General features: G+C 44.3%; 1 protein-coding gene and 1 pseudogene across 1 annotated transcript; one reads left to right on the forward strand and one right to left on the reverse strand.

Moving 5' to 3' along the window:
* LOC134376035 (kazrin-like) overlaps positions 1-8,121 on the reverse strand; it is a 42,083-nt pseudogene extending 33,962 nt beyond the window's left edge.
* An 11,604-nt stretch (positions 8,122-19,725) lies between these two features.
* LOC134376036 (histone H3.1-like) lies at positions 19,726-20,136 on the forward strand. The gene has a single exon (XM_063094730.1). The coding sequence runs from the start codon at positions 19,726-19,728 to the stop codon at positions 20,134-20,136; it is 411 nt and encodes a 136-aa protein (XP_062950800.1).
* Positions 20,137-22,704: the final 2,568 nt, after the last annotated feature.

The following is a 22,704-nucleotide window of genomic DNA, read 5'->3' on the forward strand; positions in this document are numbered from 1 at the left end:
GGAATTATTGAAGTCCTGTCATGTTTACTCCCTAAGTCATGGCTGGCGGGATAGAAAAGTGCATGTATGTTGAGGACCAAATTTACCTATTCATATGTACTCAGAACCAAAAAGGAGAAGCCCTTAACCTGCCCAAATTGGTCTGTATACATTGTAAGAGGAGTTTACCCCTTAACATGCACAGACACTAATGCAAGTCTAACAAATAGCAAAGTATCAGTGAAACAAAATAATATCAAGGGAAACTAATAAAGCCTCAGCACCTGACTTCAAAGAAACAGAGATCTACTAATAGGTAGAAAAATAATTTAAAATAATCATCTTGATGAAGCTCAATGAGATGCAAACAAAAAAAAGCTACAATGAAAACCCCCCCGGATAGAAAACAAAATAAAATTAGGAAAAAAGTGCATAAACAAAATTAGAAGTTTAAAAAAGAAATAGAAACCATAGAAATGGGACCAAACAAATCCTGGAGCTAAAGAATACAATGACAGAACTGACAAAATTAATGGAGCACTTCAGCAGCAGACTTGAACATGCAGAAGAAAGACCTAGCAAGCTATAAAGCAGATTTTAACCAATGAGAGTAACAACAACAACAAATATAGAAAAGTGTGAAGAAAGCAAAAGAGAGCCATGGAACACCATGAAAGGTGTACATATCAATTTATGGGTGTCTCAGAGAAGAAGAGAGAAATAAAAGGGTCAAAATGGGGAAATAATAAAGGGGGGAGGAAAGTTTATTTAAAGAAATCCTATCTGAAAATTTCTATATCTTGGGAGGAATGTGGACATTAAGAAGCTCAAAGAACCTCAGGCAAGATCAACATACACATACAATATAATCTGATACTAATTATAAAGTTGTTAAAATTCAAAAACAGTGAGAGAGTCTTCAAAGCAGCTGCAGACAAAAGACTCATCACATATAAGGAACCCCCCACTAAGCTTTCACCTGACTTATCAACATAAGCCTTGCAAACCAAGAGTTAGTGAGATGAGTATATTCAAGTGCTGAAAAAAATCCAAACAAATACTTTGCAGGGGAAAACTGTCCTTCAGAAATAAAGAAGTGGAGACATTTCTAGGCAAGCAAAAGAAAGGAGTTTATCACCGCCACCTGCCTTACAAGACATGCTAAAGTGAGTCCTTCAAATTAAAATAAAAGGACAATAATGAAAAACATGGAAACATATGAAAATAAAAATCACAATAATAAAGATAAATGTATAGACAAATTCAGAATACTCTAATATTGTAATAGAGATGTGTAAATCACTTGTGACTCTAGTATAAAAGATAAATGGCAAAAGTATTAAAAATTCCAATATTTACAAAAAAATTTTAAGAAATATGCCATATAAAAATGATGTAAATTATGACACCAAAAGCATGAAATGTGGGCCAAGAACAAAAGTGTATAGTTTTTGTATGCAATCAAAGTTAAGTTGTTATCAGCTCAAATTAAGATGATAGAACTATCATATGTTTTATGTAAGCCTCCTGGTAACCACAAGAATAAAACATGTAGGAAACAGCCAAAATATTTATGGTAAGGATCTCTTCTTCCAAGACAGTAACTTAAGCTTGACATCCCATAGCAAAGACAGAAGACAAAAAAACAGCCGAACACTGTATGAAGAGATCCTTTTATAAAAGTCTTAATACCATTCATAAGGAAAGAAGCCTCATGATCTAATCATCTCCTAAAGGACCCACCTCTTAATGAAATGCACTGAGATAAGTTTCAATATAAAATTTGGAGGGACACATTCAACTCATAATGAAAAAGAAAAATTCACAAATACGTGAAACTAAACAACATGCTCCAGAACAACTCATAGGTCAAAGTATAAATCAAAACATAGATAAATAAATTAATTAACAAACAAACAAATAAAAATATTATGAGAAAAACAAAAAAGGAGACATGACATATCAAAACAGACAGGATCAGGACAGCAGTCGTAAAGGAAAGTTTGTAGTAATATCTACATTAAAAAACAACCTCAGAAGAACCACCTAATATTACCACTTGAGGACTAGAAAAATAAGAATAAACAAAGCCCAAAGTCAGTGGAAGGGATGAAATAGCAAAAATAAACAGAGAAGGAAATAAAATAGAAACTAATAAAACAATAGAGAAGGTCAACAGAACTATGATGTATGTTTGTTTTCTTAAAAGATAAACAAAGTTGATAAAACTTTATCTAGGTTAATATGAAAGAAATGAGAGGACACAGATAAATAAAATAAAAAATGAAAGAATACATTACAACTGATGTCAGAGGGGAAAAAAAAAAACTAAGAAACTAGTCTCCTGAAGTTTACAGCAACAAAATGGATACCTAGAATAAACTATTACATTTTTACACACATACAATTTACAAGGACTAAATTATGAAGAAATAGATAATCTGAACAGACCAATAAGAAGTAAGGAGGTTGAGCAATAGTAGTAGTTGTAGTAGTAGTAGTAGTAATAATAATAATAATAATAATAATTCTCATTAAATAAAAGCCAAGAACTCAAGGGCTTCAGAGTTAAATTCTACCAACCACTTAAAGAAGAACTAATATCAATTCTTCTCAAAATTTTCCGAAACATTCAGGATGGAACACTTCCGAACTCACATTAGAAAGCCAGCATTACCTTACACAAAGTCAGACAAGAACACTGCAAGAATAAAAACTACAGACCAATCTCACTCAAAAATTCAGATGCAGAATATCCTCAGCAAAATACTAAGAAACTGAATTCAACAGCACATTAAAAGATTTATTCACCATGAACAAGTTAGGTTTATTTCTATGAGGTAAACATGTTTTAATATATGCAAATCAATAAATGTGATCTACCACATTAATGGGATAAAATACAAAACTGTGTGATCATATAGATACAAAAAACAAAAGCAGTTGACAGAATTGAACATGCTCTCAGCAAATGACTAAAAGCTCTCCGTAAATTAGGTATAGAAAAACTGTACTTCTACAGAATAAAGGCAATCTATGACAAGGTAATTCTAACATCATACTCAATAGTGAAAACTTGAAAGATTTCCTCCAAGTTCAGAAATAGACGAGAATACCCACTCTTTTCACTTCTATTTACAATAGTACTGGAAGTCCTTGCCAAAAATTTAAGTAAGAAAAAGAAAAAAAAAGATCCAAGTCAGAAAGAAAGAATAAAATACTGAGAAATAAATTTAACCAAGGAGGTGAAATGTCTGTGCACAGAAGACTATAAAAAATTGATGAAAGCAATTGACAAAGACAAAAATAAATGGAAATATTTGGTGTTTATTATTTTGAAGAATTAATATTGCTAAAATATAAATGATGCCTAAAGTGATCTACACATTCGGTGCAATCGCTATCAAAATTCTAATGCCATTTTTCACATAAATAGAAAAAAAAATCCCAAAATTTGTATGGAACCACAAAAGACCCCAAATGGATAAATAGATGAGCAAAAAGAACAAAGCTGATGGCATCACATGACCTGATTTGAAAATATAATGTAAGGATACAGTAATTAAATAGAGCATGGCACTAGCATAGAAAAAGATGTATAGACCAGTGGAAGAGTACAGAGAGCCCCAAATAAATCCATACTTTTATGGTTGATTGGTTTTTGACCAAAATGCTATGAACACACAATGGGTAAAGAACAGCTTCTTTAACAGTGTCAGAAACACTGAATATCCGCATCCAGAAAAATAAAAATGGGCCATATTTTACCCCATATCTATAATGTTTATAAATATAAACCTAGAATAAATTAAAGAATTAAACCTCAGACCTGAAACTGTACGACTACTAGAAGAAATCACAGGGTAAAAGCTTCATGACATTAGCCTGAGCAAAGATTTTTTGGACATGATCCCTCAAACACAGCCAACTAAGGTAAAAATAGACACATGAGATTTCATAAAACTAAAAAGCTTATGTAAAATGAAGGAGACAATCAACAGAATAAAGAGACAACCTACAGAATAAGAAAAGCATCTGGGAACCATACATTTTATAAGAGGTTAATATCCAAAATATATAAGAAACTGAACTCAAGAGCAAGAAAACAAACAACCCAATTAAAAGGAGTGGGAAAAAAAAAAAAACTCTTGAAAATATATTCACAAAAGAGGACATATAAAGGATGTCAAGCATATGAAAAAATAACGTTCAACATCACTAGTCATCAGAGAAAGGCAAAGATGCAGCTAATAGATATGAGCTCACAGCTGTTAGCATGGCTTTTTTTAAAAAAGAAAGAAATAAAACACTTGGAATGGGTATAGAGAAAATCAGACGCTTGTATACTGTGGGTGGGAATGTAAGTTGGTAAAGGTATCATGAAAATTAGTATGGACATTCCTCAAAAATATGAAAAATAGATGTGGGGAAAATAGAATAGTTTGGTCAAGGCCCTCACCTTGGGTCCAGTTGGGTGTGGTTCAGCATTCTTTGTGAGCAAATTGTGTGTGTGGGTGTGGGTGTAGATGGGTGGGTGGAGTTCGTGCACATTCACACCAGTGTATCTTTTTAGTTTTGTTGCTATTGCGTTCCTCAGGGGGAGGGAGAGAGCAAGAGAGAGAGAAAAGAGAGAGGTGAAGAGAGAGAGCTAAAGAGATGAGAGAGAGTTTGAGTGAAGCAGTTAGGTGGGCATCGGCCTTGGGCATCTGCCCGGTGCAGCCATGCTTTTCCAAACCTATGGATGCAAGGAACTTTTGGCTTGTTATCTAGCTCACAGACCTGCATGAAGAGGTCTGGTGACCTGGCCTGGTGTGTGAGGGGTCTGGGAACCCAGCCTGGCATGTGAGAAGGGTTCGTGGCCCAGTCTGTGAATGGGCTTGAGGGGGTCTGGGAGCTCCAGACCCAGCCCTAGCTCAACAGTTGGCCCAGTCAGTGCAGGATTACCAGCAGGTCAAAGAGCCCCACAACTGGTGTGGTGGCCTAGCCAGACAATAAAACTACCATATGATTCAGCAATTTCACACATGGGTGTGCATCTAAAATAAATGAAATCAGTATGACAAAGAGATATTTGTACTCCTGTGTTTATTGCAGTATTATTCACAATAGCCAAGATATGAGGTTAATCTACATGTCCATCAGGTCTAAATAAACAAAGAAATATGGTATATATAAACAGCAGGATACTTTTCAGCCTTAAAAAAAGAAAAAGAAAATCCTGTCATTTGTAAGAAAGTGGATGAACCTGGAGGCCATTATGCTAAGTGAAATATGCACAGAAAGACAAATACTGCATGATCTCACTTATAAGTGACTCCAAAAGAGTCTTACTCACAGAAGCAGAGGACAATGGTGGTTACCTGGGGGAGGGGGGCGGTGGCAGATGGAGACCTGTTGGTCAAAGGATACAATATTTCTGATAGAGAGAAGGAGTAATTTCAGTACGTATATGTATATATAGTTGTACAACATGGTGACTATAGTCACCAATAATGTATTCTGTACCTGAAAATTTCTAGGAGAGTAGATTATAAAAGTTCTCACCATAAAACATGATAAATATGTAAGGTAATACATATGTTAATTAGTTTGGATTTTTTTCCTTTCCACAATGTGTACATATTTTAAAACTTTATAAACATGTACAATTTTTGTCAATAAAGCTAATTAGTTAATTTTTAAAAAGAGAAAAAACAATTACATTTACAATAGAATGAAAAAGAGTAAAATGCTTATTAAAAAAAAAAAACAACCAAGGGGTAGAAATGTGTGCTTGTAGAAAACTACAAAACATTGCCAAAGAAATTAAAGAAACAAATTAATAGACAGGTATCCATGTCCACAGGTTGAAAGAATTAATATTGTTAAAATGTTCATAAAACTTAGAGCAATCTGCAGATTCAAAGCAATCCTTATCAAAATGCCAGTGGTGTTTTCTTTTTAAGAAATAGAGAAAAAAATCCTAAAATGTGCATGGAATATCAAAGGACACCAAATAATCAAACCACATGTGACAACGAAAAGCAAATCATTGGCCCTCACACTTTCTGATTTCAAAATGTATCACAAAGTTACAGTAATCCAGACAGTGTGAAACTTGCACAAAGACAGACATTGAGACACATGGGATAGAATGGAAAGCTCAGAAATAAAATCTCACACGAGGGTACTTCAAAAATTTGTGGAAAAAATAGAATTAAAAGATAACTGAAGCACCCTCATATATGGTCAAATAATCCTCATCAAAAGGCAAGACTACAAAATCAGGAAAGACTAGTCTCTTCAACAAATGGTGCTGGGAAAACTGGATATTCATGTGCAAAAGAATAAAGTTGGGCCCTTATCTGACACCATTTAGAAAACTGACTTAACTGAATTAAAAACCTAAAGGTTCCACACCTTGGTTGCCTGTGATTGTGCTCAAATGCCTCCCTGAAAATCTCCCAGTCACTTGTAGGCTATCGTGGGAATTATCAGACACATCTGCACACGTGGCTGGGGTGGGGAGCAGCAGGTTACAGACGTCCCATGAGATTCAGGGAGAAGAAAGCAGAGAGAGAACTCAAGAAAAGCCTGTCAAATGCTTTACAACTGAAGACCCACAGGTGACTCCCAGGGCCCTCTTACCTGTAACAGGAGACAAGGTGGAACAGACACTTCCCACACATGATGGAGGCAGGTGACGTCTCTCGGTGTGGACGACAGGTCGCCTTCGGTGGCAGACGCCTTGCAGACGGCGGAGGGCTGCCGGGAGTGGCAGGTGCTCACTCCGATCTCTTGCTGGTCTGCAGGGTGCTGAGGGGGTGGGGGCGAGAACGGTGAGTGGGAGGGAGTGTGCTGACCTTGTGGGATGGCTGCGCTCAGCTGAGGTCCGCCTGCACCGCCCTTTCCCTGCTGCCCTTGAACACAGTGTCGCCCAGCATGGGGACTGAATGCCGCTGGGGGACATCCCCGGTCGGCGTCGCTAAGGACTGCTTGGCGATAGGCAGCTCGGTCTCCAGCTCCTTCATCCGGTTGTCCTCGAGGTCCAGCTGGGAGCGCAGCACAGTGGCGTGGTCTGGGGCCTCCTTGCAGTGGCGCCGCAGCTCCCACTTCTCCTTGGCCAGGGCTTTGACCGCGTCCTCGCTCTCCTTGAGGTGCTGCTGGTAGCCGCAGATGAAGTCGCCGAGCTGCTCCTCGTGGCTCTCCAGCGCGGCCCACAGCTGCTGCATCTGGCTCACCAGGTCTCTCTTCTCACGCTCTAAGGGCGTTGGATCGTTTTCATGTCCTGCAAGGATTCTTTGCCGCTGGCTGCCTCCTGTTCCTTCTGGGCAGGCTGGATCCTGAGCGCCGAGGCCGAGAGGACCTCAAAGGACGTGCCGCCCTGCGACTCTCCCAGGTCCTTCGCCAGCATCTCCTTCATCTGCCGGAGAAGTCGACCTTCCTTCTGGAGGTGACACTTCTTCCTGCAAGAGCACAGGCTGGCTGCAGACGCACCGCAGGAACGGCAGTCGCCGGGGCGCGGGCCGATCGCAGGGCCCCGCCGCGTGAGCGCACGACTCGGAGGCTGCCGGCCCCGGGGGAGCGCGCGGGACCTGCTCCAGCTGCGCAGGAAGGTGCCCGCTCGCCTTGTGCCCTGAGCTGGCCGATGCGCTCCCAGGTGCCGGAGTCCGCCGCCGGCGTGCCGCGTGCCGGGGAGGGGGACGCTGCCCGCGGCGGTGCGGCAGACAACCATGGTCGGCGCCTGTGACAGTCCCGGGGTCCGCCACCGCCAGGGGGCTCAGGGGAGCACCTGCCCCGCCGCCCTCCCGGCCGCCCTCCGGTGCCGGACCAGGGCTCCCCCGCCCTCCTGACGCTGGGGGATCCGCAGCCGCCCGCCCGCCGCACGAGAGCAATTCGGCTGCGGAGCCTCTCCCGTGGGAACCGCTCCAGGCCTCGGCTCTTCTCCGCTCGCTTTTTCCGGGCTCGCGAGGGCTGGCGGCTCGGCCCGGCCCCGACCCCTGGCTTTTAGCCATTCTCATAGACGTGTAGCCGCACCTTATGTGGCTTTAAGTTGATTTGTATTATAAAAATTGCTAACATTTTTATCATCCTTAAAGAAATTTTATTGACATTGTGATTATACTATCTATGGGGTACGATCTGATGCTTTGATACGTACATGTTGTGTAATAATCGGGTCACTGTGGTTATGTCTTACTCCGCTCATGCACTTATCGACACAGGAAGAACTCTCTGCCTTCCCTCTGTCTTCCTAAAAGGAGAATGTAAATTCCTCCTTGTGAAGGTGTCCCGCTCTCCCACACGAGAACAATCCTATCACCAAATGCAGAGACAGCACTGAGGCAGATCTGTGTAAATAAATCTTGTTAAATGACCCTTATCTATTATGTTTCCTTATGTATTTGCCTTCCCACAATTTACCACCAAGAAGCCCAGACCTCCTCTGCTTCCCTTTGTCTAGTCACTTACCCACAATTTATCACCTGTTGTTACAGTGGCTATAAGTCCCCATGCTTTTTAGCTGTTTATGTTTTTTGGTTTTGTTTTAACATCTGTGAAGCCCCCATGCACATTACAAAAAAACTTAGCATCAGGACAGCCAGTTATCTCGGTTGGTTAGAGCGAGGCGTTATGACACTGGTTTGGATCCCGTCACCAACCAACCACCAAAAAAGAAAAAAAAAGAAGAAAGAAAAGAAAATAAATAAAAAAACATTTAACACCAAATGAAATATATAAGGTTTTCTTCTGTTAAACTGTCTTTTGTCAGTTTAATTCACTAAGAGAGTTTAGGAAAAGGTTTTTCTCCCCTACACCTCAGAAAAATAAATACTACAAACATAAGACTTTTCATTTGAAAGTTTATTCATATTTTTCTACACCCAGTTTTGTAAATTTCAAATAATAGTGGTTTGATTTGGAATTTGGGTTTCCATCCCTCAGGCTCATGGGGCAATCATGGACGGAAACAAAAATAATTAAAATTAAAATCATACAAACTTCACAAAACCAAATAAGTAGAAAAGAGCTAGATATGCTGCCAGTCCCGCGCTGGCTCCATCAGGCTGTCTTGGGTGAGGCGAGACCCTGAAGTGCAAAGTCTCAGGCACTCAAGTGCTCCGCAGTCCTATGGGATGATTTTTCTATTTAATCTTCTCCAAGATCCTGCACCATAGTCCACAGCTTCCCTCTACTTTCTACAAGCACCGTGGCCAGAGCTGCTTCTGTGCACCTGCCCCACCTAATCAGGCTTCTCACACAGGGCAGAACCCCAGCAAACACCCCCAGGCACAGGGCAGATCTCAGAGCCTATCCCAAAACAGCTTAGGGTGCATGTGCTCTCAGTGTTCCTCCAGTAACCTGCGCTGTGGAGAAGACAGGGCTCTGTTACCTACAAGCCCTGAGTAAATAGCCTTTTGCCTCTTCTCATTAGGTGGTCTCTGTTTAGTTCCACACCAGGAAAAGTGGGGGGGGTGGTGTTCTGGGGAAAGGAGCTACCCTCTGGATTTATTTGTCCTTCTGCATAACAAGACAACCTTTATTCACCCTCCTGTAACTTGTCACCATCCCCAGAAGCCCCAGCTCTATTCCTTTCTGTAGCTCAGGACGCTGTACAAACTCCAGTCATCTGGCCCTTCCTTGAGTCTCATGTTTTGCAGGACTCCTGTACCTATGAACATAATTAAAGTAGTTTTTCTCCTGTTGATCTGTCTTATGTCAATTTAATTCGTAGCCCATCCAAAGAACCCAGAAGGGAAGAGGGAAGCCATATCCCCCTCCCCTACAGCATTAAAAAGATGAAGTAGAAAAAGATGAAGAAAAAAGTATAAGAAAAAGAAAAGAGAAACAATACTAATGTAAGTTCTTAAAAGACCTCTAAACAGTGTTAGGATCCTGACTCAAACAAACCAACTTTTTACACACGCACGTTTTAGGTAATAGGTGAAATCTGAACAGGAATCAGAGGTCAGAAAAAAACAGGAATTACTGTCAATTGTGTTGGGTAGGCAAAGCCTTGACTATCGGTAAGACGCTAATGAAACTTCTGGAAGTGAAACTACTGATGTCTGGGATTTGCTTTTAGAAAAAGTAAACCCTTCCGTCAAGACAAAACAACAGAGCAGATGAAGAAAATGCAGTAAAATGCTCATATGGATTGTTTATTTATGGGGTTCATTGTCCTGTTGTCTTGGGTGCAACTGCTTGAAATTATTCATTAAAGGTTTTTTCCTTGTTGCTGTTTTTTAATCCTGATTGTATTTTCTAAACTGAAGGAAACCCTCAGGCCACATTCCCCCATTGATGTAAACAGCAGAGAGGGTTCCGGGACCGGGAGGGGGGTTGGTAAAGTAGAATTAACAGCAGTTGTTCGCTCATGCAGAGAACTGTGCGCGCCCACCACCCGCACCCTCCGGGTCACACGGAATCGAAGGCCAGACCCCGTCCTCGTGTGTTTAGTGAGGAGAGACCACGGAAAAGCTCCAGCCGGGAAGCCCAGGGAAAGCCAGTCGTCTACACTGGGAGCCAGGCCGCCTACACCTGCAGCCAGGCCATCTACACCCAGAACCGGCCATCCACACCCGCGGCCAGGCCATCTACACCCAGAACCGGCCATCCGCACCCGCGGCCAGGCCGTCTACACCCAGAGCCGGCCATCCGCACCCGCGGCCAGGCCGTCCACACCCAGGGCCGGCCATCCGTACCTGCAGCCAGGCCGTCTACACCCAGAGCCGGCCATCCGCACCCGCAGCCAGGCCGTCTACACCTAGAGCCGGCCATCTACACCTGCAGCCAGGCCGTCTACACCCAGAGCCGCCCATCCGCACCCGCGGCCAGGCCGTCCACACCCGGAGCCGGCCATCCGCACCTGCAGCCAGGCCGTCCACACCCAGGGCCGGCCATCCACACCCGCAGCCAGGCTGTCTACACCCAGAGCCGGCCATCCGCACCCGCAGCCAGGCTGTCTACACCCGGAGCCGGCCATCCGCACCCGCAGCCAGGCTGTCTACACCCAGAGCCGGCCATCCGCACCCGCAGCCAGGCCGTCCATACTCGCACCCCCAGGAGGTGGCAGAAAGGTGCTGCTCAGCCTTCAAGGCCTTCCGCTTTCCTGCTCGCTTCCCCACACCCCACGCGTGGCCAGAGCCTCAGTTTCCTCCTCTGTCCGCTCAACCCCAGGACTCGGGTTGGTCAGGGTTGGGGGGCGGCATTTCGGGGCTTGGTAACGTCCCCCGCCCCGCCCCAGGGGACCGGACCTACCTGTCGCCTCCCCGCAGCCCGGCCTGCCCCGCCCACCGTCTCCGCCTAAGCCGGACGCCCCCTCTCTTCAACCCCGGACCCGACGCCGACGATGCCCGGGAGAGTTGGGGGATCGCTACCCCCGGCGACCCGCTTCACCCTCCCAGGGGGGCACCCGCCCCTGCTCGCTGCCGCCTGTCCCCCCGACCCCCTTCACCCACCGCCCACGGGGGCGCCCTCTCCCGCCCCCTCCACAGGGACCCCCTTCCCCTCCCAATGACTCACACCAAACACAGCGGACAGGCTGCCGCCCCCTTTCCTCCCTTGTCCCCCAGCCCCTCCCCCACCAGCAAACCTCCTGTCCATCCCCCTGCCCAGGCCAAGGCGGCCCCACTCCCGGCTGTCCCAGGACGCCGAGGCTCCTCCACTCTCCTCCCCTCCCCCACCCTGACCCAGCTGACGCCACCAAGTCCCCCGCGGCCCGGCCATCGCAGATCAGCCCCGGACGCCTGGCGTGGTGCGAGGGCCACCTCCCTGTGAGTACCGGCCCTGCAGGCCACCCTCCTGCGGCCTCTGGGTCAGGACCCCGGGTCCACCCCCGCCTTCTAACGGCGGCGCCTTCCCGCCCCTCCCGGCCGTCCTGTCCCTGCAGAGGGTGATATGTGGGAACCGTGGACACTCAGGCCCCGCTGTCACCTGGATGAGCCCGGCATTAACAAAGGAACATCCCCGGGACCGAAGGTGACCAGGGCCCTGATGACAGCCTCTGCCCAGACTGAGTCAGACCCCCAGCTCACTGGACGCTCCCCATCCCTGGCTTCTGTCCGCGTAGACAGCGTCCCCCAACCCTGAGGACCAGGGAGAGAGCTGACGCCAAGAGCTAGGCGTGCAGGAAGCGCTGATTAAGTTCCCAGGGGACAGACTCCGAATGTCTGCAGTCCATAGACGCCATCACTTTCGGGATTGCAGAAAAATAGAGGAGGGTGGTGCTTGGAGTTTAGAAACGATTTTCAAATCCCTTTCCTAACTCGGTCCCAACAGCACCCCCGTGAAGTAGGCAGGCGAAGGTGTGGATCTCCACTGCGTGGGGTTACATATTCTAACTCCAAAGGGTGCCTGTGTGCTCGCATGTGTGTGCCTGTGCACGTCTGTGTGAGTCTGTGTGTGGGCCAGAGTGTATGTGCATGCATGTTTATGTGTGTGTGCCTGTGCATGTCTGTGTGAGTCTGTGTGTGGGCCAGTGTGTATGTGCATGCATGTTTATGTGTGTGTGTGCCTGTGCATGTCTGTGTGAGTCTGTGTGTGGGCCAGTGTGTATGTGCATGCACGTTTATGTGTGTGTGTGCCTGTGCATGTCTGTGTGAGTCTGTGTGTGGGCCAGTGTGTATGTACATGCACGTTTATGTGTGTGTGTGCCTGTGCATGTCTGTGTGAGTTTGTGTGTGGGCCAGTGTGTATGTGCATGCACGTTTATGTGTGTGGGTGCCTGTGCATGTCTCTGTGAGTCTGTGTGTGGGCCAGTGTGTATGTGCATGCATGTTTATGTGTGTGCCTGTGTGTGTGTTTACATGTGTTTCTCTGTGTACATGTGTTTGTGCATGGCTGAGTACGTCTTTGTGCATTTGCATGTATGCATATGTATGTATATTTCTGTCTACATGTGCTTTGTAATTGTGTACATGTTGTGCATGTGTGTGCACCTGAGTTGGTGTGCTGTGTGCACATGTGTATATTTGTAAGCATGGGTGTGTTTGAGAGTACACATGTTTATGCATGCATGTGTGTGTATATGTGTTTGTCCATGTACACACATGTATTCGTGTGTGCATGTGTCCGGTCCCCTTCTCCATTCCCTGGGTCCCTAGGTGGGCTCCAAGGTGCTGGCATGGTGTGCCTGGTTGTAGGAGGGTGGTCCGGTCCCCCTTCTCCATGCCCCAGGTCCCTGGCAGGCCTCGAGACACTGGCTTGGTGTGCGTGGTTGTGGGACAGAGGTCCAGTCCCCTTCTCCAGGCACTGGGTCCCTCGGCAGGCCCCAAGGTGCTGGTATGTTGTGCCTGGTTGTGGTAGTAGGGTATGGTCCCTGGCTCCATACCTCGCATCCCTGGGTGGTACCCAAGGTGCTGGCTAGATGTGCCTGGTTATGGGAGAGAGGTCTGGTCCCCTTCTCCATACCTTGGGTCCCCTGTTGGGTGCAGAGGTGCTGGCATGGTGTGCTTGGTTGTGGGAGGAGGGTCCATTCCCCTTCTCCATGCCTGGGATCCCCATGCTGGCCCTGAGGCACTGACACAGTTTGCCTGGAAGTGGGAGTGGGGTCCGGTCGGCAGATCCAAGCCTCTGGTTCCCAGGCAGGCCCCAAGGTGCTGTTGGCTGGTGGTGTGCCCAGGCCAGAACTAATTTTTTGTCCTTTGCTTCTAACACGGGGGAATTTCCTGTGGGAACCAGTATTTGAGTGTGTGGTTGTTTAAATTGCTGCTTTGCTGCTGTTTCCCTAGGGAAGGCTTTTTGTGCAGCTCGGGGTTTAATGGTTGATCTTATAGGTATTTCCAGCTCTCCAGAGACCCAGTGGATCTGTATTCTGTAGAATCTCTGATTTGGGCCTGAGTTTTTCATCAAACTGCACCCCATGCAATTCTGCATTCCTGACCAGTCTCCTCTGAGTGGTCCTGTGCTGATTGGGGGGCAGATCGGCTGTCCTTGCTGTGTCTCAGTGTTCTCCTGGTGGGCATGTCTCCCCCAACGACTGTGCTACAAACACTTCCCACGGGACCAGCCTGGTGCTGTCCCTTGCAATGACTCGCCAGCCTCTGAGGGGCTCCCTTTTTCTGGTTGTTCTGGTTCCTCGCTCCTGCATGGGTCCATGGGAACTCTGTTAGTGGTCTTGTTTTCCTGGGGGTTGCCAAGGCCCTCTTCTCTCCTGCCGCCTCCAAGTAACGCCATCTGAAGCGCACAGCTGTGGCTTCTGCAGGCTCCTGCTCTGTGTGCTCAGCAGCTCCAGCCTTAAAGCAGCTGCAGCCAGAAACTCTCAGAGCAGCTTTTTCTTTCTCTCATTGTAGTTTCTCCCTCCTTCATGAACTCCATAGGTCTCTCTCCTCCTCTTTCCCTGTGCTCCAGCAGCCCGAGCTTGGCTGATGTTACATTTTTACAGTTGTAAATTGGTTGATTTGTGGGAGAGAGTGACGCTGGGAACCGTTTATTCTGCCATCTTGACTGGAAGCCCTGGTATTCGATTTGTAGTTCTTGTTGGAGAGATCTTTCACCTCCTTGTTTAAATTGATTCCTACGTATTTTATTTTTTCTGGTGACTATTATAAATGGGCTTCCTTTCTAGATATCTATTTTTTGCTAATTCATTATTGGAGAATACAAATGCTACTGATTTGGGGGCATTGATTTTGTATCCTGCAACATTACCAAAATTGTTAATCTGCTCTAAGACTTTTTGGGTAGGGTCTTTAGACTTTTCTATATATAGGATAATGTCATCCGCAGACAGGAGCAGTTTGAATTTGTCCTTTCTAATCTGGATGCCCTTCATTTCTTTCTTTTGCCTGATTTTTCTGACGAGTACTTCCAATACTGTCTTAAGTAGGAGTGGTGATAGTGGGCATCCTTATCTTGTTCCTGTTTCAAAAAAAGCTGAAAGCTTTTATCAGGATGATATGGCAGTGAGTTTGTCATCTATGGCTTTTATTGTATTGAGGTACTTTCCTTTATGCCTGATTTGCTGAGAGCCTTTGTCATTAAGGGATGTTGAATTTTGTTGAATTCTTTTTCTGTATCTGTTAAGTATTGAGATAATCTTTTTTTTGTCCTTGATGTAGTTGATGTGGTTTATCATATTTATTAACTTGCATATGTTGAACTATCCTTGACTCCCTGGGATGAATTCCTCTTGATCACAGTGTATAATTTATTTGATGTGTTGCTGTATTCTGATTGCTAGTAATTTATTTAGGATTTGTGCCTCTATGTTCATCAGAGATATTGATGTTTAGTTTTCTTTTTTTTATTGTACTTTTGTTTGGTTTGGTATAAGGTGATGCTGGCCTCATAGTGTGTGTTTGGTTGCGTGGCCTCTGTTTCAATTTTTTGGAATAGTTTAAAGACAATTGGTATTAATTCATCTTTAAATGTTTGGAAGAATCCAGCAGTAAAGCCATCCAGATCTGGGCTTTTCTTTGTTGGGAAACTGCTGATTACTGCTTCAATCTTGTTGCTTGTTACTAGTTTGTTCAGGTTTTCTATTTCTTCTTGGTTCTGTCTTGGTAGATTGTCTGTGTCCAGAAATTTATCCATTTCTTTTAGGCTGTCAAATTTGTTGGTGTATAGTTGTATGTAATAGTGTCTAATGATTATTTGCATTTCTGTGGTACCAGTTGTAATATCTCCTTTTTAATTTCTGTTTTTGTTATTTGGGTCTTCTTTCTTTCTTTCTTTCTTTCTTTCTTTCTTTCTTTCTTTCTTTCTTTCTTTCTTTCTTTCTTTCTTTCTTTCTTTCTTTCTTTCTTTCTTTCTTTCTTTCTTTTTGTTAACCTATCTAATACTTTTTCTATTTTGTTTCATTAATCTGTTGCATAATTTGGGGGGTCTGTATATCATTTACTTCTGCTCTGATCTTAATTATTTCTTCCCATCTATTAACTTTGGAATTGGATGATTCTTGTTTTTCTAGTTCTTTGAGGAGTAGCATTAAATTGTTTATTTGAAATCTTCCTATTATATCAATGTAAATATTTATTGTGATGAACTTCCCTCTTAGTACTGTTCTTGCAGAAACCTACAGATGTTGATATGATTTTCTTTATTTTCTAGAATTTTTTGATTTCCTGTTTAATTTCTTCTTGGGCTCATAGGTCATTCAGAACCTGTTATTTAATTTCAATGTATTTGTATAGTGTTATGAGGTTCTCTTGTTATTAATTTCTAGTTTTAATCCATTGTGGTCTGAAAAGATAGTTGAGGTGATTTTGAGTTTTTAAAGTTGTTGAGACTTGATGTCTGACCTAATATGTGGTGTATCCTGGAGAATGTTGCATGTGCTGATAAGAATGTGTGTTCTGTGGTTGTTGGATGATATGGTCTTTAGATCTCTGCCAAGTCCAATTGTTCGAAAGCATAATTTAAATCCTGTCCTTATCTGTTGATTTGTTGCCTGGATGATCTGTCCAATGCTGAGCAAGTGTTGTTTGGTGCCCCACTATTATTATGCTTGGGTCTATCTCTTTCTTTAGGTCTGATAGTGTTTGCTTTATATATCTGGGTTCTCCAGTGTTGGGTGCATATATATTTGTGATTGTCATGTCTTCTTACTGAATAGATCCCTTTATCATTATATAGTGGCATTCTTTGTCTCTTTTTATGGTTTTTGTTTAAAACCTATTTCATGTGATATGAGAATAGCTACTCCTGCTCATTTTTTTGTTTCCATTTGCATGCTATATCTCTTTTCATCCCTTCACTATTAGTCTGTGTGCATCTTTACAGGAGAGGTGAGTATCTTGAAGACAGCATATAGTTGGGTCTAATTTTTATCCAATCCATCAGTCTGTGTCTGTTGACTGGAGAGTTAAACTAACTCATTTACACTTAGGGTTATTATTGAGAGGTATTGTCTTACTCCCAGCATTTGATCACATTTCATTTAGATGTTTTAAATATATGTTGTTTCTTTCATCCCCTTTTATTGTTGGTCATCAATGTTTGTTGGTTTTCTGAGGTGGAAAGACTTAGTTTCCTTTTTCTTTCTCATTTGCATTTGTGTTTTACCAGTGGGTTTTGTTCATTCTTGTGTATTCATGATAGGGATCATTATTTTTCAGATTCCAGATGCAGGACTCCATTGAGAATTTCTTGCAGGGCTAGTCATATGGTGATAAACTCCTGCAGTTTTTGTTTTGTTTTGTTTTGTTTTTGTCCGGAAAAACCACTATTTATCTGTCATTTCTGAAGGATAGCCTTGCTGGTTATAGTTTTCTTGGCTGGCAGTTTTTTCTTTTGGTATTTTGAATGTGTCATCCCATTTTCTTCTCATCTGTAGAGTTTCAGTTGTGAAGTCTGCTGTTATTCTGATGGGGCCTCCCTTATAAGTGACTTGATATTTTTCTCTTGCTGCTTTTAGGATTCTCTCTGTCTTTCAGTTCTGCCAGTTTGACTATAATGTGTCTTGTAGAGGATATTTTTGGACTGAATCTGTTTGGGCATCTTTGAGCTTCCTGAATCTGAAGGCAATGGTCTCTCTGTATACCTGGAAAGTTTCCCCCTATTATTTCATTGAATAGATTATCAATGTCTTTACTTTTCTCCTCCCTTTCTGGAACACCCATGATTCAGATGTTTGTGCACTTACTGTTGTCTGCTAGCTCTCTTAGACCTCCTTCATTTTTAAAAAATTCCTTTCTCCCTCCGTCCCAATTTTTTTTGTCTTCCTGTGTTATTTAATAAAGATCATTTTGGGGATCAAAAGTTCTTTCTCCTGCTTGCTCTAATCTGCTGCTTAAGCTATTGCTTGTGGGTTTTTTTTTTTTTTTAATTTTATTGAATATGTCCTTCACTTCCAGGAGCTCTGCTGCATTGTTTTTTAAAGTATTAATTTATTTTTAAATTTCCTCCTTCATATTCTGGATACTTTTTCTCATTTCATTGTGTTGTCTAACTGAGTCTTATCTCTTTCAGTTTCCTTAAGATAGTTACTACAAATTCCATTTTAGTCATTTCAAGGGTTTCCTGTTCTATAGGGTTTAGTACTTGAGAATTACTTTGTTTCTTTGCTAGTGTCACATTTTCTTTTTTCCCATATATTTAGTATCTTTACATTGATTTCTGGTCATCTGGTAGATCAGTTTCTTTTTGTATCACTCTGGAGTGGACTTTGAGGAGGAATTCTTCCTTCTCCTTTTCCAGGCTCCTCTAGTGACTCTACTTGTCTCAGTGCAGCTGAATATGCTGCAGGCCACCTGCACAGAGGTTGTGGCTGTTACTGTGGTGGCAAGCATGCTTGCTGTGGTAGAAAGTGTGGTGCTGGCTGTTGTTGATGACTTCCACAGAAGTGTTGTGGGGCCTCCTGGGTCATGGTGGTGTTAGCTCCTGCTTTCTGTAAAGGCAGGCTGGAGGGCTACCTGGGGGTTTTACCTGCCTAAGCATGCCTAAACACAGAGGTACTGACTCAAGCCTTTTGTCCATGAACTCTTTTTAGTCACAAACACACATGAAAAGATTAGATAACACTTCTTGATTCATTTTATGAAAGTAGCATTACCTTGATATCAGAAGTAGACAAAAAATCACATGAAAATATAACATAAATGAAAAAAATTTTTTTATCGGTAAGGGGATCGCAACCCTTGGCACTGTGTGGTCTGCACCATGCTCAGCCAGTGAGCACACTGGCCATCTCTATGTAGGATCCAAATCCATGGCCTTCGTGCTACTAGCACCACACTCTCCCAAGTCAGCCACAGGGCCCGCCCTATAAATGGAAATTTCTGATAAATGCAGATATAGAAATCCGCAATCAATACTAGCAAACTGAGTTCATCAACATGGAAAAATGATTATACACCATTACCAAATGGGATTATTTTACAGATGCAATTTCAACTTAACATCCAAATCAATTAATTCAATACAGAATATTAACAGGTTAAACAAAAATTGCAAAGATTCTCTCAACAGACACACGAAAACATTTTCCAAATCCTACATCCATTTATTATAAAACTGCTGGCAAACTAGGAATAGAAGGGATCTTTCTATACCTGCTAAAGTGGACCTAGAAAAAATTTACAGCTAATGCTATACTTAATGGTGAAACCCTTGTGCTCTAATTTATCTCAAACTCGGAGAACAAAAGATGAATGTCCACTATTCCCATTCTATTTAACACTGAATTAAAAATTTTGCCAGCAAAACTTACATAAGAATTATAAGCAAAATTCTGAAAATTGAAAAAGAAGTAGGACTGTCATTGATTGCAAATGACATAAACTTGGTTATAAAATATTTAAGAAATTTGGGGCCAGCCCGTGGCTCACTTGGGAGAGTGTGGTGCTGATAACACCAAGGCCACAGCTTCGGATCCCTGTATAGGGATGGCCGGTTAGCTCACTTGGGAGAGCGTGGTGCTGAGGACAAACAGCAAGTCAAGGGTTAAGATCCCCTTATCAGTCATCTTTAAAAAAAAAAAATACAACAGTATGTTGCTGTTAATTGTAATGTCAAATTTATTTGTTAAATAGTTCCAAAAAGCAAAATCATTTTTGTTGCATGTTATGGGTTAATGTTCCTCTAATTGCAGTGCCATAAAAGCTTATTGAAGTTCTTTTGGTTAAACCAGGCACATCATGCCAGCACCTCGGGGCCTGCCCAGGGACCCAGTGCATGAGCGCCTTAAGAGCCAATCAGAGCATAGCCTGCCGTCGCGCCACCCGGCGGCCAACCAATGGGAGCGCTGCGGGCTCTATAAAAGCGAGAGCGCTGAGCCTCTCAGTGCCAGTCGGGAGCGGAGATAGCGGGAGCCTCTTCGTTGTTATGGTTCGCACCAAGCCGACGGCGCGGAAGTCGACCGGCGGCAAGGCGCCGCGGAGGCAGCTGGCCGCGAAGGTAGCCCGCAAGAGCGTCCCGGCCACCGGCGGCGTGATGAAGCCGTACCGCTTTCGGCCCGGCTCGGTGGCGCTGCGCGAGATCCGCCGCTACCAGAAATCCAGCGCCCTGCTGGTCCGCAAACTGCCGTTCCAGCGGCTGGTGCGAGAGGTCGCGCAGGATTTCAAGCCAGACCTGCGCTTTCAGATGTCGGCCATGATGGCTCTCCAAGAGGCCTGCGAATCCTACTTGGTGGGGCTGTTTGAGGACACCAACCTGTGCGCCATCCACGCCAAGCGTGTCACCATCATGCTCAGAGACATGCAGCTCGCGCTCCGTCTCCGCGGGACGTGGGTCTAGGCTCCAGGGGCGATCGCCCTGAGGTCCTGTCACCCCAAAGGCTCTTTTAAGAGCCACCCGTTTGGTACAAAAAGTGGCTGTAACATGGCGGGTTGCCGGGCGTCCACGGGGCTTCTTCCGGCGGTCGGTGCCGGTTCTGTCCCCTCTGTTCGCTTACCAATTAGGTAGGTAATAAACCTAATGAGGTGTTTGCGGTAACTCAGCCCGATGCCAGTTAGGTTACGAGCCCCGCTAGTTGTCTGCACGAACTGGAGCATCTGTTCAGACGGCAGCCTAGATAGGCGCGGGCTAACTCGGCTTAGTGCCAATTAGGTTGGAAGCCCAGTGAGTGGGGTGCATTGTTAACTTGGCCCATCTGCTGTTGGGCTGGTTAGAGGCCTGTGTGTTCTCATCCCATCTCCAGTTAGGCCAGAAGTCCAGAGTCACGTGTTAACAGCCTAAATGCAAGGAGGTGCTCTACCCCGGTAGCTAACTTCCTGAGCAGTGCCTGGCATTGACTGGCATTGATGGCCCACATGCTGGCACGTTGAAACAGGCTTCCCAGACCTACAAAGTAGACTGATAATCTGGGGACGAGGGGCGAGGAATCAATTTGAGGAGAAATCCTGTCACCAGGGTGGTTAGCCTGGAACCCAATAGTGGAGTTTAGGTCGGGATAACTTGAGAATGGCTGTAAGGATACGGATGTAAGAATTTTCTTTCTTTGGTACAAATTACAATTGTTCACTAAAGGCTTTATTAAATTAATGGAAGCCAGGCACTGTCTGGTGCTGAGAACACAGTAAAATCCATTCCCTACTGTCACTGGCCACTCGGTTTTCCAGGGGCTTACAGTTGAGTGAAGGAGGCTTGTATTGCATGTAGAAGCAATGATAGTAAAAAGTGCTCTTATGAATAGCAAGGGGTGTGAGTAAGAGGCTCTCAGAATGCAATAGTGGGATCTGGAAGCCTCTGAGCCCGGCTTCTATCCTGCCGACTCAATTCAAACGCTATAGCAACTAAATGAGTACGCACACAATTGAAATCTCCACTTTTCGAATGTACTTAAGTAAGCTGATGACAAATCCTTGAAGGACTGTCCAGAAACAGTACGCAGAGTGTTATAAACAGAAGCAGACTAATAATATAGTACTCAAGGAAGCCTTTCCAACACACACATTTGTGTTACATCCCAGGACTGTCTGTGCGGAAGGGGCACAGCTCTGCACTAGGCAGTGTTAATTCTGAGCAGAAAGACATGGACCTGTCCAGGAAGCGCAGCAGGACTGATAAAGCCCAGCAAGGGTTTTGCGTCCAGGGGTTTGCAGGCAACATGCATGTCAGGTCCCATGTGAATCCTTGACTCAAAACCATGTGGACCCAAAGCTGGAGAGTCGTGCTGAGAACTGGGCAGGGTGGCCAAGGACAGGGATGTACCAACTGGGTCCCATGGGGATGCCTTCTCACTCTCCAGATACCATGCCACCAACTTGGTGGTGCAGAGAGAAGATGACTTGAGAAAAGCTGGAAGAGGAGAGAGCACTGAGGAGAGGCTGGGGTTCTCCCTCTTGTGATATAACTGGGGTCGCTCAGGAAATAGCTTCTAAATACAGAACAAGTAACGCTGCCCTCTGTGGTAGGAAACAATTGCTTGAATGTTTTTAAGTTAATTGTTTTCAAGTGTTTGTCATGAGAACCAATTTAGTCCCACCTGGAAAATTTGAATCATTTTTATAAAACTATGAAACTATTACAATTAGGACTGGGGCCTTTGTTGCTGTCCTGCCGGTCCTACTCATGTGGGAATAGAAAGTTGAAGTGTAGACATTTGTTCCCCTTTTACTGAATTCTGTGAGCCCCTGAATGCTACAGAGACAGCCTCAGAGTGGAGCGTTTACCAGCAGAATGCAGCGGAAACCCTGAAAATAAACAATGGAAGGGAAAGAGGGCTGGGCATCAGAGGAAAGAATACGCCACCCCAAATATGCCAGGTGGGCATGTGGATTACCTTGAGCTAAAGGCACTTAAAAAGGCACTTCTGTTTCCTTCCTGAAAGCAGGGGACGTGACTCCCATGGGAAACATGCTCCTCCTATACCAGGAGACAAGAAAGATTCTTATCACCAGAGATGGGGACTTGAGGCTGAGAAAAATACACACCTTGTTAAAATAACTTGTATCTTCATTTAGCCTCATATAATTTAGTTACTTTTTTACAAGTCACTACTCTGCTCAACCTGGTATGTAAACACGTAGGCCGAACCACTTTGGGGGTCTTCATTTTCCTGTGAAGGTGCCCTGGTACATATAAAAATGCAATATGTATGCTTTTCTCCTGTTAATCTGTCTTATGTCGTCTTACTCTGTTTAGGTTGCTATAACAAAATACCATAGCCTGGGTGGCTTTTAAACAGTACAAATTTATTTCTCACAGTTCTGAAGGCTGGAAGTCATAGATGGGGTGCCAGCAGATTTAGTTTCTCAAGGTCATTTCCTGGTTCACAGATGGCAGCTTCTTCATGTGTCCTCACATGGTGGAAGGGGTGAAGACCCTTTCTAGGGTCCCTTTCATTAGGGCACTAATCCCACT

The sequence above is a fragment of the Cynocephalus volans genome, chromosome 4 (genome assembly GCF_027409185.1).
Source record: "Cynocephalus volans isolate mCynVol1 chromosome 4, mCynVol1.pri, whole genome shotgun sequence".
In the NCBI taxonomy this organism is placed as follows: Eukaryota; Metazoa; Chordata; class Mammalia; order Dermoptera; family Cynocephalidae; genus Cynocephalus; species Cynocephalus volans.

Excerpts from the sequence above, each read along its gene's own strand:
- LOC134376036 (XM_063094730.1), top strand. The coding sequence starts at position 19,726 with ATGGTTCGCACCAAGCCGACGGCGCGGAAGTCGACCGGCGGCAAGGCG.